At 44.2% G+C, this 14,317-nt stretch overlaps 2 protein-coding genes across 4 annotated transcripts; one reads left to right on the forward strand and one right to left on the reverse strand.

The window, feature by feature from the left end:
* Positions 1-4,390: 4,390 nt before the first annotated feature.
* Positions 4,391-9,300, forward strand: LOC112900247 (pachytene checkpoint protein 2 homolog). The gene is made up of 14 exons (XM_025969037.1): positions 4,391-4,636; positions 4,754-4,817; positions 5,807-5,913; positions 6,003-6,070; positions 6,402-6,505; positions 6,578-6,682; positions 6,812-6,901; positions 6,974-7,049; positions 7,267-7,336; positions 7,754-7,824; positions 7,906-7,996; positions 8,325-8,452; positions 8,625-8,753; positions 8,841-9,300. Exons 1-14 carry the CDS (start codon positions 4,477-4,479, stop codon positions 8,979-8,981), a joined length of 1,404 nt encoding a protein of 467 aa, XP_025824822.1. The 5' UTR covers positions 4,391-4,476; the 3' UTR covers positions 8,982-9,300.
* Positions 9,301-10,138: 838 nt separating this feature from the next.
* LOC112900248 (protein FLX-like 4) lies at positions 10,139-14,040 on the reverse strand. Of its 3 annotated transcripts, none has more exons than XM_025969039.1 (4): positions 13,901-14,040; positions 12,510-13,058; positions 12,277-12,416; positions 10,139-10,949 (listed from the first exon to the last, which is right to left on the reverse strand). In XM_025969039.1, the coding sequence occupies exons 2-4, from the start codon at positions 13,052-13,054 to the stop codon at positions 10,372-10,374; spliced, it is 1,263 nt and encodes a 420-aa protein (XP_025824824.1). In that variant the 5' UTR covers positions 13,055-13,058; positions 13,901-14,040; the 3' UTR covers positions 10,139-10,371. The 3 variants fall into 3 exon arrangements, with proteins under 3 accessions (XP_025824824.1, XP_025824823.1, XP_025824825.1); XM_025969038.1 differs by having other exon boundaries at positions 10,139-10,952; XM_025969040.1 differs by lacking the exon at positions 10,139-10,949 and adding an exon at positions 11,056-11,278.
* Positions 14,041-14,317: the final 277 nt, after the last annotated feature.

A 14,317-nucleotide genomic window follows, 5' to 3' on the forward strand; every position in this document is an offset into this window, starting at 1 on the left:
AACCTAACCCGTAGGGGGTATGCAGAAACGGTTTGATACGGGACGGTTTGATGGGTTCGGTGGGTTGGAACCGGACCATATACAGGATGAACTTTCCACTGCGTCTCTCGCCGATCAGAACCTCCGGAGCGGCAAATAGGTTAATTAGAGACGCCGGAAGAGAGACTGAAAGAAAGGTTATTTCTAGTACTCCCTCCGTTCTATTTTTCCTTTTGTCTTAAGTCAAATAATATAAAATTTGACTAAGTTTATAAGAAAATATTAAATTTATGATAGCAAATAAGTATCATTTATTATGAAATATTTTGTCACAATGTACATGTGTTTGTGCCATGAGTATTGATGCTCTTATTTATAAACTTAAACTTGATCAGATTTTTGTTGATTTATAACTTTATAACAAAACTAGAACGAATTTCTTACTCGAGACGGACAGAACACAAGATGACGTAACTTCCGGACCTTTTCTAAAACATGAAATAGCTAATTTAATCCTTTAACTTTTGCCTCAGGCTCAAATTCATCCCTCAACTATGAAATTGACCAATCTAGTACTCAATCTTTCTATTTGAGTTCAATTCCATCCCTAATCCTATGTGGCATGTCATGTTAGCATGCCTAGTCAACAATGGGTGATATATAAGTGAGTCAATAGATATAAATAGACTCTTTTACCTTTAATTTTTTTCCTCACATTCGATGTCTCATAAAAAATATGGTTCAATAGTCAATGAGAATGCACAAATAAATAAAAAGTGTAAATCTTTTATTCATAAACATATAATCATCAATGATTTATTTTTCTATCATAGTGAATTATGGATTAGTATACCACTTGATTTAATCCGGTGTTGGAGTTGGTAACATGTTCAGAACTTTTCATGCACTTGGGATGACTTGCCATGCCATATAGGCATGCCACGTGACGCCAGAGATGAAATTAAGGCTAAACAAAAATTTTGAGGATTAAATTAGCCTATTTAATAGTTGAAAGACGAATTTGAGCTTTGAAAGAAAGTTAACAGATGAAATTAGCTAGTTTGCTTTTCACTGAGGTGGCCATTCGTCTGTGTGATGCCCGGCTGGCCATCTGCCTTGCTTGTATCGATCTCCGCCGGCAGCCCAGCAGCAGCAGCAGAGGGCAAGCCCTGGACGCGCCGACCTGACCAGCGCGTGGGATCCAAGTGGCGTTTCGTGATGCGCCGGCAATAACCCGGGTCCGGGAACGGCACAGGACGGTTGTTGGTTGCTTGCTTCGCCCGGATGATCTCTCTCGAAACGAGCAAAAAGGACCAGGCGATTGCTTATCGGCTTATCTTGTATGCCAACTTAGGCCGGTGCCAACTGCCAACCAGGAAATGAACTAGGAAAAAATGGGAGAAATTATCTTGTTTGTCAACTTGAGGAGGTAGAAACGGAGAAGAAAAAGAAATTGGAGAAATGGAGAATTTAACTTGGAGAGGTATAGGGTTACTGCTCTCCTTTTTTTCGTTGTCAAGACGCGTCAGCCGGCACCAGCAAGCAGGCCGGATGGGTCGTGGAGTTCTGGACGGTTCGGCGGGCACGGGCGCGTGACGCCCTGAGCGGAGCATGACACCGCTACTGGCAGATCCCGTCCGCCGGCCCTGATGCCTGAGACGTGCGTGCTCGCGCTGGTTATCCACGGGGATCACGCAAGGCTCCCTAGCAATAGTATTCTCCTGCAGCGATCGGGCTGAGACGACCTGCCCGAGATAGCAACGGTTCCGGCCGGCCACATGACATGTACCCCATGAACTCCAATCCACATGGACTGACGGGCAGCCACGGAGGCTGCTCTCTCCATTATGCCCATGCACTACACCACCCTCAAATAATTCCAGCCCTTATCATTTTCTGTCCCGGAAACCACCTACTACTCGTGCAACGACGTCAGTGTTGATGGCGCGTTGCTGCCTCGCTAATCTCGCGTTTGTTGGTAGCTTGACGTAGACAGGCTTCATCGAATTGAAACGGGCATTGTAAAGTCGCATTAGCTTGGACACGGCGGTTTCGTGCTAGCTATGGGTTACGCCGCGATACTACCTTCGTCCTAAATTACAATTCGTTTTACTTTTTTTGATACTCCCTCGTTCCAAATGGTAGATCATTTTGGCAAATCTAAATAGATAAGTTTTACTAGGTGCATAGCAAAAAGCTATGTATCTAGATTTGTCAAAACGATCTACAATTTGGAAGGAAGGGAGTACATATATTTTACTATGCATTTAGATGTACACTTTATCCAGTCTAGATATATAGCAAAAGTTATATATCTAATAAAGTTAAAATAAACTGTAATTCAGGACGAAGAGTGTACTATACAAGCATTTTGGCTGTAATACGCCTAGGGTCGGTGTCCTTGCTGTCGTACGTCCTGCAGGCTCCCACCCGGCTCGCCATTACTTAAAGCCCGTGCCAAGTCATCATAAGAGAGCACGCCGTTAATCCAAAGCGACTCGAGATTATTGTAGCTCATCCTCCTTCCAAAGACCATTTATGTAGCTCATCCACGCAGAGGTCAATGGAGGGGAAAAAAGCATAGGAATTCCGAAGGAAACATCGAGAACGCAGCATTATTCATGTACGCGTCGAACACGCTTCATTAACAATGCGGTCTTCGCCGTCCGTCAACCGCCATTCATCGGGGGTTGAGGGCGCCGGCATGGAACCGGTTGTTTACTCCGCATTATTGCCCCCCCTAACACGTACTAATCAGGATTATCCTTGTCGGGGCAATTGGCATCGACCGGCTTCGCTCCGATCCTGTCTCTCCAACGACTAGTTTACTACGCCCATCGGCGCAAGCTGAGCGAGAGGGAGGCCCGGCCCGGGCTTGATCCGATCAAGGGGAGAGCGCGCGTGCCCCTGTCGCGCGGTGCGTGCGTGGCGGGCTGGTTCAAACGCCAAATGGAATCGAGGTGCGCGGCCCGTTAACTTGTCTGGAGCCGCTCAGCCCGGGACTTGGCGCGACGGGTTTGATCGGCGGTGACAGTTTTTTTTTAAAAAAAATTATTCGTGGCCGTGGCTAGCAGTGTTGTCGTCTTGGTCTCGGACAGCCATCGCGGGCTCGGTCTCTCTCGCTTGGACGCGTAGCGTGCGGCTCGTGGCTGGATCCAAAGGCCGGCTCGTTTGGAATTTCAAGGTGCGGGGGCTCTCGCGAATGACAAGGCCGAGTCCAACTGGTTTGGAAAAAAAAACTCGGCGCGACGGGGACGTGTTTGGAATTTACTCCGCGCGCCGCATATTTGAGCTGAGATGCGATAATTCCTTTGGAGTTTCTATCTCTCTCTCTCTCGTAGGATTTTGTTTTCTGTTCCCTTGTAGATTTTCCTCTAGGCGGTTCTTGAATTTTGTTCGGTCCTGTTAATTTTTTATTTTCATTTTATTTTACTTTTGATGTGCATCGTGCGTCGCACGTAGAAATGGATTTTTGAGAGCAATCGTGCGTGTGGATGCTTGATTTTCCTCTTCCAACCATCTTGGTTCTGCTGCTGTGCATTTTGTTAAAGAGAATGCATGATCTGTTCTAGAGCAAGGCTTGATGTCATTCATGGATCAGAGGCCGTATTGTTGAGCGGAAGGCTCGGTGATGCTTTAGACAGAGTGGAGATGCGGATGGCGCCAATGTGCATGCTCCAATGGATTGAGCCTACCTGCGATCTAAAGTTCCAAACTGAACACAAACAGAAGATTTAAAAAAATGATCAAGTTTGAGGTACATGCCTGCCCCGCGTGGATAAAGTGAGAGGGGGACGAGGGAGGCCGGAGAAGTCGCTGTCCGGGCCAAGGAATTCGTGGTTGGGCCAAGCAAGCAGTTCTCGGTCAGATTCCTCTCGGGCTAGCAACGTGCATTCCTGCTAAAGTTTAGAGAATTTAAGTTTCTTTTGGGGTCTCCGATTTTTCTACAGTTTAGAGATGTACTATAGAACAATGATCCCGGCTTCTACTTATTCAGATCATATCAGACAATTGCCTCTTGTTTCTGAAAATAAATAAACAAACCTCTTGACTCTTCCTTGCAAACAGAAAGCACGAAAATTATCTGGACGACTGGACTGGACTCCAAGAATTTGTTGCCAAGAAAAAAACAGTTGTTCCTCTCAAAAGAAAAAGAAAAAACATTTGTTGCCACTGCCTATTTGTGGTGGACAGGCCGCCTGGGCCAGGCTTAATTGGACGATTTGTCAGGGGACTTTCGGACCAGCCCAATCATTTTAGACCGTACTCGCAAAAAAAACAACCCAGTTCACACACACATTGAGCCCAAAGCCCATCCATAAGCCCAGTTCACATCCCATCCCTCGCGTCACGCCTTCTCCAAGGGCGGGAAACCCAAAATTCGCTCAAAAATCTCCCCCTCCGCGTCTCCACCACCTTCTCCGTTCCCCATTCCCCAAATCCCCCAAACCCTAGAGAAATCTCTCGCGCGCAGCTCGGTCCGCCCGCCCGCCCGCCATGAGCGCCCCTATGGAGATCTCCTTCTCCGCGCCCCCACCCCCTCCGGACGCCGCGTGCACCGTGGTCTCCTCCTCCTCGCCGTCGCCGCCGCCGCAGCAGCAGCAGGCGGCGGCCGTGGTCGCTCCTTCCCCGGCCGACGACAAGGTCCTCGTCTCAGGTGAGCGCCGCCGCGCCTGCGTTTGAGCATCAGCCTAGCAATTTCGACTTTTCGAGTTCGGGTGGCGTTGGCATGATGGTTTCGTGTGATTACCATTTTTTTCTGTGCCTGTTGCAGTTGAGGTACTGCTTCACGCCACGAGCGCGGCTCGCCACTCGGACGTCCAGGCGGCGGTCGAGAGGTTCGTGCTTGGCCTAGCTACACTTTGTTCTGATAATACTCTGTTCGTTGTTTTGCGATTTGGCGATGTGGTACGAGTAATGTCCGTAGTTTAGAGATGGCGGGGTTCTGAAAGTAAGGCTTGCTTCAAGGAAAGCTTTGACGGTATTATTTTGCTGTGAGTTAGTGGAATGCGTGTGTGGTTGCTTGCCTATCAGTAAATTGTATCTCTGGAAGAAGTGGCAGTAATGCAACTAGCTGAAACAATGTGGCGAATCAGGACTGAGTTTTCAAGAGTTTCTAAAGGTTACCCAGTGTACACACAAACGCTAGATAGTCGATCACCTGGCAAATAGAGAATAGGCAGTATAAACGTCTTCTAGACAGTTTGTACACAGTCCACAACTCTACATGGTTTTTTTTACAGCACCATCAAATATCTATATACCAGTCACCAGTTCAGCTGGAGAGAGCAGTGCAGACCATACGAAAGTCACCAGTATGCCACAGGAGCGGACCCCAGAGCCCAGACTAGTGCGGCAGTAATCCACACACCTGACACTGCCATTGACAAATTAGTGATCAGAACACAGACCACAGACCACAGAGTTGGCGCGAATTTAGAATGAAAAATATCAGGCAATTTTAAGTTCTGTGATTGATTGGCAATTAGGTGGATATTACTGGTTTGTGAAATGCTTAGAAGCCAGTCAACAAAAAGTAACCACCATTGGCTTATTGAAATTCTGGAGAAAGCAAATGCTTTCTAAATTCTATCAGTGTTAGTGGTATGCTCAGAATAATACCAAAAGGTTTGGCTCTTGCTTATTATTTTTCAACATGTTAATTGGAGTTATAAAGCCGTGGAATTAACATAGTTTCCTGAGGAAACATTCTGGATTTTGATACTAGCCTGTAGGTGTTTTATTAAAATTTTGCGCTGTAACTGCCATCTTCTGATCTTCTCACATGTGATAACATTATTGTTTTTTTACTCACTTATTCAATCAGGATGCTAGAAGCTCGAAGCTTAAGCTATGTTGATGGGCCTGTGCCGATTCCTGCTGATAATTCTTTTCTTATTGAAAATGTCAAAAAGATCCAAATCTGTGACACTGGTATGGTCATTCGCTTAGGCTGGGGAGTATTCTTACTTGTCCTCTATTAATCATGGCATCCTTGTTCTGAGTGGTAAACATTTATGCAGATGAGTGGGTTGAGAATCACAAGGTTCTCTTATTTTGGCAAGTCAAGCCTGTTGTGCATGTGTTCCAGGTATGCAACTCTTAATGTTTATTGCCTAATTACTTGCAGTTCTATCCAAAAGCGATGTCATTTTTGTATGTCAATATGCTTCCATATTGGTTATCTTTGCTTCTTCACTCAGCAACATGCTGTAGCTGTTTTATCTGGACATCTTAATATATATGTCCACCGCTGCTGTTGTTTCAAGCTAACACTTGTTTTCTCGTCACATTCTTCATCCTAACATTGATCCTGATGAATGGTTTTGTTCCAAACAAAAAAAATGTTCCATATTATGTATCCAATTCAATATACTCCGGTCCAGGTTTATTCACCTCAAGTTCATTTGGTTATGCTGTAGCTGAGTGAAGATGGTCCTGGTGAGGAACCAGGTGAGGATGATACACTCTCAACCTTCAATGAGTGGGCCTTACCTGCCAAAGAATTTGATGGTCTGTGGGAAAGGTAAATACTGTTTATCATTAACCACTTTAATGTCCATTTTTGTCCTGTGGATGATCTCAACGGTGTTTGCAGCTTACTATATGAAGTTGGTCTCAAGCAGAGGTTGCTGAGATATGCTGCCAGTGCTTTGCTTTTTACTGAAAGAGGTGTGGACCCATGTCTGGTTTCTTGGAACCGGTAAGCATCTGCAATTATTGTTGGACACATTTGCAGTCAAGTATTTTACAGAAGCAAAGATGAAGTAAAAGCTTGTGTACTCTATATAGGGAAACAATTCTTCATTCTTCCACTTCTTACAAATTACAGGATTGTACTTTTGCATGGTCCACCTGGAACCGGAAAGACTTCCTTGTGTAAAGCACTAGCACAGAAACTTTCCATTCGCTTCAAATCAAGGTCTGTACTGAATGAGATACACGACCTTTTTGTATTAAATGTGTTGTTGATTCCTGACACTTTTTGTACTAGGTATTCTATGTGTCAATTGATTGAAGTGAATGCTCATTCATTGTTCAGCAAGTGGTTTTCTGAAAGTGGAAAACTGGTACGCCCTTTTGTGCTAGACTGGTATCACATGTTCACATGCTGAAATTACTTTAGCGTCTAATTGAACTTGGGGTTTAATATAGCTTCACCTTTTTGCATGAACTGGAAATATGGTATTCTTATGGTCCATTATTTAGTTTTTGTAGTGGATTGGATCTAAGTATTCACTTACATAGTTGCATTTAACACTGGACATTCTATCCGCTGTCCTTTAGGTAGCCAAACTTTTCCAGAAGATCCAAGAGATGGTGGAGGAAGAAAGCAACCTGGTATTTGTATTGATAGGTATATTCTTGAGTAGTGCCAAATGTCAATTGAGCATTCTATAGTGAAAGGCTGAAAGCTAACCCAAAGCTGATGAAACAACTATATGAGTTTTCTCTGTTGTCTGAATTAAATATATGAGTCCACCCTCTGATCAGATCTTGTCAGTGCACAGGCGCATCCAATGAATCATCACAGCAGTTTATATTTTTTATTCTTTTGTGCTTGGAGAACTATTAGAGCTCATATGCTGAATTATTATTGAATCCAGCTCAGTTCCTCTTAAACTCAGCATAGCCTCCTGGCTAAAGCAAGCAAACACATAGCACAAGTATCATTCTTATAGAGTGCTAACTAAGCCTTGAGAAAATAGATTACTTGTTTTGCTTCATGCTCTATATTTGGGACTCAATCATATATATGATGTGTATATTGTAGATGAAGTTGAAAGCCTTGCTGCTGCCAGACAGGCTGCCATATCTGGCTCCGAACCTTCAGACTCCATTAGAGTAAGTTTTCATCATTTTTTTTAACCACATATGATTTCTTGGCTAACGTTTACACTATATTCTTTCCTTGTGCAACTTCAGGTTGTCAATGCACTGCTAACACAAATGGACAAACTGAAGTCTTGGCCAAACGTTATCATTTTGACAACATCAAATATCACTACAGCAATTGGTATTAGATTTTCTGGCATTTACTATTAACCGTAGGGCTATGATCGACATCTTGATAATCACATGTTATTAGTAGGTTGAGTGGATCCCTTAACTATGAGAAAGCAGTTCTGCAGACTGCAGTCACACTGCTAAACACAATAATATTCTTAGGGTTGATGAACTATCCATTTCATGAGAGCAAAGTTCCTGCTTATTATATTTAAGATTGTATCACAGCTAAAGTATAAACAACTTCTCTAACAGTAATATTCTTGACTTCTTGAATAGTAATGTTGACATATAAGGACCTCTATAATTAGCAAATGCTAATTATTGTCTACTGGCAGATATTGCATTTGTTGACAGGGCAGACATTAAGGCTTATGTCGGACCCCCTACGCTTCAAGCACGATACGAGATCTTGAGGTCATGCATACAGGAACTTTTAAGAGTTGGTATTCTTACATATCCTCAGGTATATCCTGTTTCGCCAACTTGGTGCCCATGATGCCACCTTTTCATTTTGCATACAGTGTTACTATCACTGTATTATCCTAACAGAGTCATCAGCACTGCATAGTACTTTACTTTTCAACTTTCTTGCAACCTCTGTGGGGCTTGAAAATGTTATATTTCTCCAATTGTAGGGCGGTAGTGTGCCATGTATTCTGAACTATTCGACCCTGAGAGAGAAGCAGCACTGTCCTGAGGCAGCAGAACCCCATGGCTCATTTCATCTCTCGAGTCTACTCTACGAAGCCGCAGAACTGTGCGAGGTAAATAATGAAGCTGATCCACATGCTATTTGCTGTAGCCAAGGCTCTCCATCTGATTGGCAGTGGCGGTTCATTTCTCTTTTGCAGGGACTTAGCGGACGGTCATTGCGGAAACTCCCTTTCCTGGCACATGCCTCTGTCGCCAACCCTTCGTGCTGCGATGCTTCTACTTTCATGCATACTTTGATACAAACAGCGAAAAGAGAGATCTCGGAGTCGCGTGGTTAGTTCAACCTCGAGGCCTTGACTTATTTTGGAAGAGCAAAATGCTAACAGTTCATTCCAAGTGCCATCCCTCGTATGGCCAGGATAGATGTACAATTGTCTAAGCTTGCTAAAAGCACAAAAGAACGATTCCATCTCTAGGGTTAGGTTAGGGGTTTCAGGATGGATGCACTCGGTGCCTCTCTGATTGCTGTTTCAGTTCATTTGACCTGCTGTAAATCCTTACACGGTACGAGGATCGGTACCGTGAGGGACGTCATGCTGCTGTCTCTTGCAAATTAGTGCCACATTCTGGTGACTGGAATCAGAGTTGTTTCCTTCACGGTAACTTAGTGTGTACATTGTACAGGAGGTTTTTCCCCGCTGCCTGTTTTTGCATCTTGCGCGTTAGTTGGAAATGGCACCTGGTACGTGTACTCGTATTAATTTCAAACCATGAAACTGACTCACCCAAAGCTAGAGACGACTGGATGAGAATCAATTTTTTGAGCTTGAATAGTACCATCGGTTCACTTCCAGCTTTCTTGCAATCTTTGAACCTAGAAGGGTTATTTTTCTCCAAATGTAGTGCTGTCCTCAGGCTGCAGATTGCAGAATTCCAGAATCAAATGGCGTGGTTCGTCTCATGTTTACTGCATGAGTATGAAGAAGGCAGAACCGTGGAAGGTAAATCATGAAGATGGCACGTATTATTTACTGTAACCAAAACGTATATCTGCCTGACGGTGTTTTCATCTCTTAACTTTTTCCGAGAACGTGCCTGATGTTCCTTCTGCACAGGGACGTTGATACAGAGTTACTGACTGCACAAAGAGGGATGCCAGGGTCACATTGTTAGTCCAACCTCTGAGCCCTTTCTTTTAAAAGCAAAACGCTAGCAGTCCGTTCATTCCAAATGCCATGCACCTGAATCGATGGATGATGCATAGTTCAGGGATGCATGTAAAATGGCCTGAAGTACTAGAACAGAGCAAATCCATTCCATCCCCAGGGTTAGAATAAGAATCTCAGAATGGACGTAACTGGTGGTGCCTCTCCGATTGCTCTTTTGGAGCCATTGAGTCAACGTTCGACTTTGGCCCTGACTAGTGTGGCCATCAGCATACACTGATCACGATCTATACCTACACTCACAAAACTGATGGCATAACAAGCATACAGGATGACAATGCCACGTTTTTATAGCTTTAACAACGCCACATGCTGATTGGATCGCCCTTAACTGACAGTTAGACCAATCAACTCAAAGCACCAACAATGCATACATCGACTCTTCGCGGATGTCATTAAAGCTATCTGCGGCCGCATCTACATAACGGTACAATGAGTTAATCTACATCAGGGACATACGAGAGAGTCATGGCAAGCAGTCATCTGGTTTACATCCCGGATTTCACCTCTGGGCTCCTCTTGCTGGGTCATATGTGCTGGGATATGGTGTTGTCGGTGGAGGTGGTGGTGGAGGTGCTTGCGCTGCATTTGCAGTGCCACTGCTCGGCTGAACTTGCCCAGCAGGATATCCAGTGATACCAATCGCGCCATACAGGTTCGTGACATCCGTTGCTGCACCACTGTTAATGGGTTGTGGAGGCACAGCATAGGCTGCAGGATAATTGGGCACTGCACTTTGCGTATAGCCCGCAACTGGATAGCCAGAGTAGCCTCCATATGCGCTAGCTTGCGCAGCATGCATTTGGTAAGCGGTAGCAGCATCGTAAGCATAGGTGTATGCCCCGGCCTGGGTTCCCTGCTGATACACCGCAGGTTGGGTTCCTTGCTGATACGCCCCAGCCTGGGTTCCCTGCTGATATTCCCCTGGCTGGGTTCCCTGCTGATATGCTGTGGGGTAATTGGCATATGCACTTGCGTATGGGTTTGTGGCTGCTGCTGACGCTGCTGTAGCCTGTGCTGTCCCAGGCTGTGAAGTTGCAACCTGGGCACCAGCCGCCTGTGCTGCTGCTTGAGCTGCAGCTGCTGCTCATTGAAAGAATCAAATTGAACCAAGAAACATTAGTGTGTGCATTATACAGACAAAGGTGAAAAATATGTACGCAAGTATATCTCAAGACAAATTATGTTCACATGCACAGAAATGTAATTATGTCAAATTCTCAAAGAAAGAACTACACACGCAAAGGCCATCTTTACAGTCTACACATTAGAGGAGTCGAGCTACAAGGCAATTTGCTATTGTTAAGATCCTATATGCTTCCAGCTATGATACTAAAGCCCAAAATAAAATGCTTGATATGACAAATAAAATACTTGGCAAAGTTTAGCCAACATCTCCTCAGGTAAGTCTGAAAAGGAAAAATTATCAGAAGCACATCAGCAACTAAAAGCTTCCCAGATAAGCTGCCCCACAGAAATCAACCATTGTGCACAATTTTGCTAGAGAAGTTGAAGCTTAGTTTTGACCAACCACTTTGATGGAACATTGATTTTAAAGGTTAATATATGTAACTTATGCCTATCTCTAGAACTGTGAACGCAGTTCTACAGTTTCCAGAAGAAAATCCGGCCAGCATAGTTCAAGGTTGATGGGTAATACACTATGCCATAACAATCAACTAAAATGTAATAGTGGTAGTGGCTACTATGCATCACAAGCTGCTAACACTGTTTTGGCATTTTTTTTCAGAATGTGGCATAATAGACAATAGACTCGAGCTGTTCCGAGATCCCTTGATCCAACCTTCTAAAAGTATCAGGCTGGATCTCCTACTTGATTTTCCAAATGTAATTAGTATATAATCATATTGCATTGCAACATTACATAGGTCATCGATCATGAGACCTGTATTCCTTTCATTTCATGACTTCGGTTGGTCATTTTGTTGCCCACTAACTGTGCTCTGAAGCACTTGATGGCCAAAAACTTGATCAACGATTACAAGTAAACAGACTAAATCCTCTAGGCGGGGGTTACTTTGATTTATTTCTGCAAATCGAGGCCTTAATGCTCCTCATACAGGTTAGAGAATAGAGACTATCTGCTATGGACACGCTGTGTTACAATACGGGATCTTTGCATCACTAAATTAAGACCTACAAATAATATCACACGACAAACACCATTGAAGATCGGAAAACCAGGATTAAAAATGGGAAGCCAATTAACAGATATTTCTGATATTGTAAAACCTAAGTATTCACTAATCAAACACAAAACAGATTGCAATAGAAATGATATTGACCCTCCTAAAAGTACAGCCTAGTAAAAGTTCCACTCACAGCCCAAAAATAAATGGAATGAGCACAAAGAGCAGGTAAAACATTAACAGAATGAGAACATTACCCTGTGCCCGTCTTTCAGCATTTGCCACATCGGTGCGTAACTTCTCAGCCTGTTTAGTCATGGTTATCAGGTTCATTTCCATTGTCCGCATCTGCTCAACTTGCTTGACGTTTGTATTTTTCTCAAATTCAAATTGAGATCTTCCAATGGAAAGGGGAAAACACAACATAACAAAATCAGTTTACCACCAAAGCTCAGGTTGTAACGAATAAGAAAGGAACATTGTTACAAACCGTAGATTATGATGCTCTTTCCGTAGCCCATCTAGCTCAGCAAGCAATTCAGGAAGGCTTTTATTGTCACCTGAGGCAGAAAGTTTCTGTATTTCTTTATTCGCATTCTCTATCTCAAGGGTTAGCATCTGCCTTTCAGCAATAAGTCTCTTTGCCTCCATATGCACTTGGTGAAGCTCCTTGTTTACGGCATCGCCACTTTGTATGTCTGCCTCCATCAATCTGATTCTCTCCAATAGATCTCTAATCTGCAAATCAGTCTCTGTCTGAACTTCGCCTAGGTGGGTGCGAATCAACTGCATCTCTTTCTCTGTATCAACAATGTCCTGCCTCAAGACCTCATGGCTTGTTGCTAACCGCTGATTCTCCCTGATAAGCTTTTCTACCTCTGCAGTCTGCATGGCAAGCTTTTTCTCCAGCATCTCCAGTGTGGACGAAGAGTCCAATGGTGAGCGGCTAGAGAGGCTGCCTGCAGCGAAGGAACCATGGCGCATCAGACCTGCAGCTTGGGCACTCAGTCCATCTAGGTGTCCACGATGAGCCATTATCCTGGAAAAGCGAATGTCGTTATAGAGAAGCTAAAAAGAAAAGGTGCTTTCAACAAATTGAAGTAATAATTAAATCAACTCAACCAGAGGATATTGTGTTAATGGAGCCAGTGCGGCACGTGAATAACTCATGTATTTTCCACAGTAGAGTGCACACAAGTCTTCCATGCCCTACAAGCTTGAATTACAGTCAAGTTGGCATCAAAACAATAAGACAAACTTATCTGCCACCATAAGGACATGAAAAGCATCATCTAAATCTATACATGATGCCTGAGAACTCACTGTTAGGATATGGATACATCAACTGCAACCATTTTAAGGTCAAATAATGCAGCAAGGGCCACAGGGAGGAGAAACCATATAATTAGCATCGAACTAACATTTCAACCGGTATATCCAAGATACTATGCAGAATTCAATTCCAGTGATTGTAGATTATGGCATCCCATGAAGGACTCGCATCATCTAATCGCATACCGCGCATTTCCTCTCAGCAAGCACTATCTCTCACAAACCAAGCACATATGAAAAACATAAACAGTCCACGCAGCGACAAGCAAACAAATCAAAATCTAACATGGATTATCGTCTGAGACAACCGGACAAGATAAGCGGATTGACCAACCCCTTAGCAGCCCTCTAGGGGCGGGATTGCACAGTGGGGGACCCGATATAGGACAGCGGTGTACACATGCGCGCCCGACAATTTTTGCAACACAATCGAGGTTAGTAGGTACTCCCGAGCTGTAATTCGGTCAGATCCGAATACAGATAGCTTACTTTAGGGTTTGGGGCGCTCAGTTTCGTACAGCAGGAAGGGAAGAGAGGGAGCAGGCATACCTGGTGGGTCCTCTTCGCCGGCGAAAAACTCGGCGAAGACGTCTCGACGGGCGTCGCTGCTCACCCAGTCGGCGCCGCCAGCCGCCAGGAAAGGAAGGGCCACGAGAGACGAGAGAGGGACGAAGAGAGCTGAACGGGAGGAAAACAAAGTTAGGGGTGAACGCGGGCTACCCGACCGGACTGGCCCCAGAATAGCCCGATCCAATCCGGCCCAACCAAAGCTTCGGGCGGGCTCGACCTCAGAAAACCGAAAAAACTAGAAAAAAATTCTATTTCCCCCTTAAACTTTGAGAGGGAACGAATCCGTATTCCCTTCTTAAACAATAAATTCGTCCATCTAACCTCCTCAAACTCACAATATCGGACATAACCTCTTTGGCAGGTTTCTCTTAGTGATTTTTTCTTTTATATTTATTT

The sequence above is a fragment of the Panicum hallii genome, chromosome 7 (genome assembly GCF_002211085.1).
Source record: "Panicum hallii strain FIL2 chromosome 7, PHallii_v3.1, whole genome shotgun sequence".
NCBI lineage: Eukaryota > Viridiplantae > Streptophyta > Magnoliopsida > Poales > Poaceae > Panicum > Panicum hallii.

Coding starts and splice junctions, on each gene's coding strand:
- LOC112900248 (XM_025969038.1), bottom strand. CDS start 13,054: ATGGCTCATCGTGGACACCTAGATGGACTGAGTGCCCAAGCTGCAGGT. Junction 12,417..12,509: donor AAAGAGCATCATAATCTACG/GTTTGTAACAAT, acceptor TTCCATTGGAAG/ATCTCAATTTGAATTTGAGA. Junction 10,953..12,276: donor TGCTGAAAGACGGGCACAGG/GTAATGTTCTCA, acceptor TTCAATGAGCAG/CAGCTGCAGCTCAAGCAGCA.
- LOC112900247 (XM_025969037.1), top strand. CDS start 4,477: ATGAGCGCCCCTATGGAGATCTCCTTCTCCGCGCCCCCACCCCCTCCG. Junction 4,637..4,753: donor CGACAAGGTCCTCGTCTCAG/GTGAGCGCCGCC, acceptor TGCCTGTTGCAG/TTGAGGTACTGCTTCACGCC. Junction 6,071..6,401: donor CTGTTGTGCATGTGTTCCAG/GTATGCAACTCT, acceptor GTTATGCTGTAG/CTGAGTGAAGATGGTCCTGG.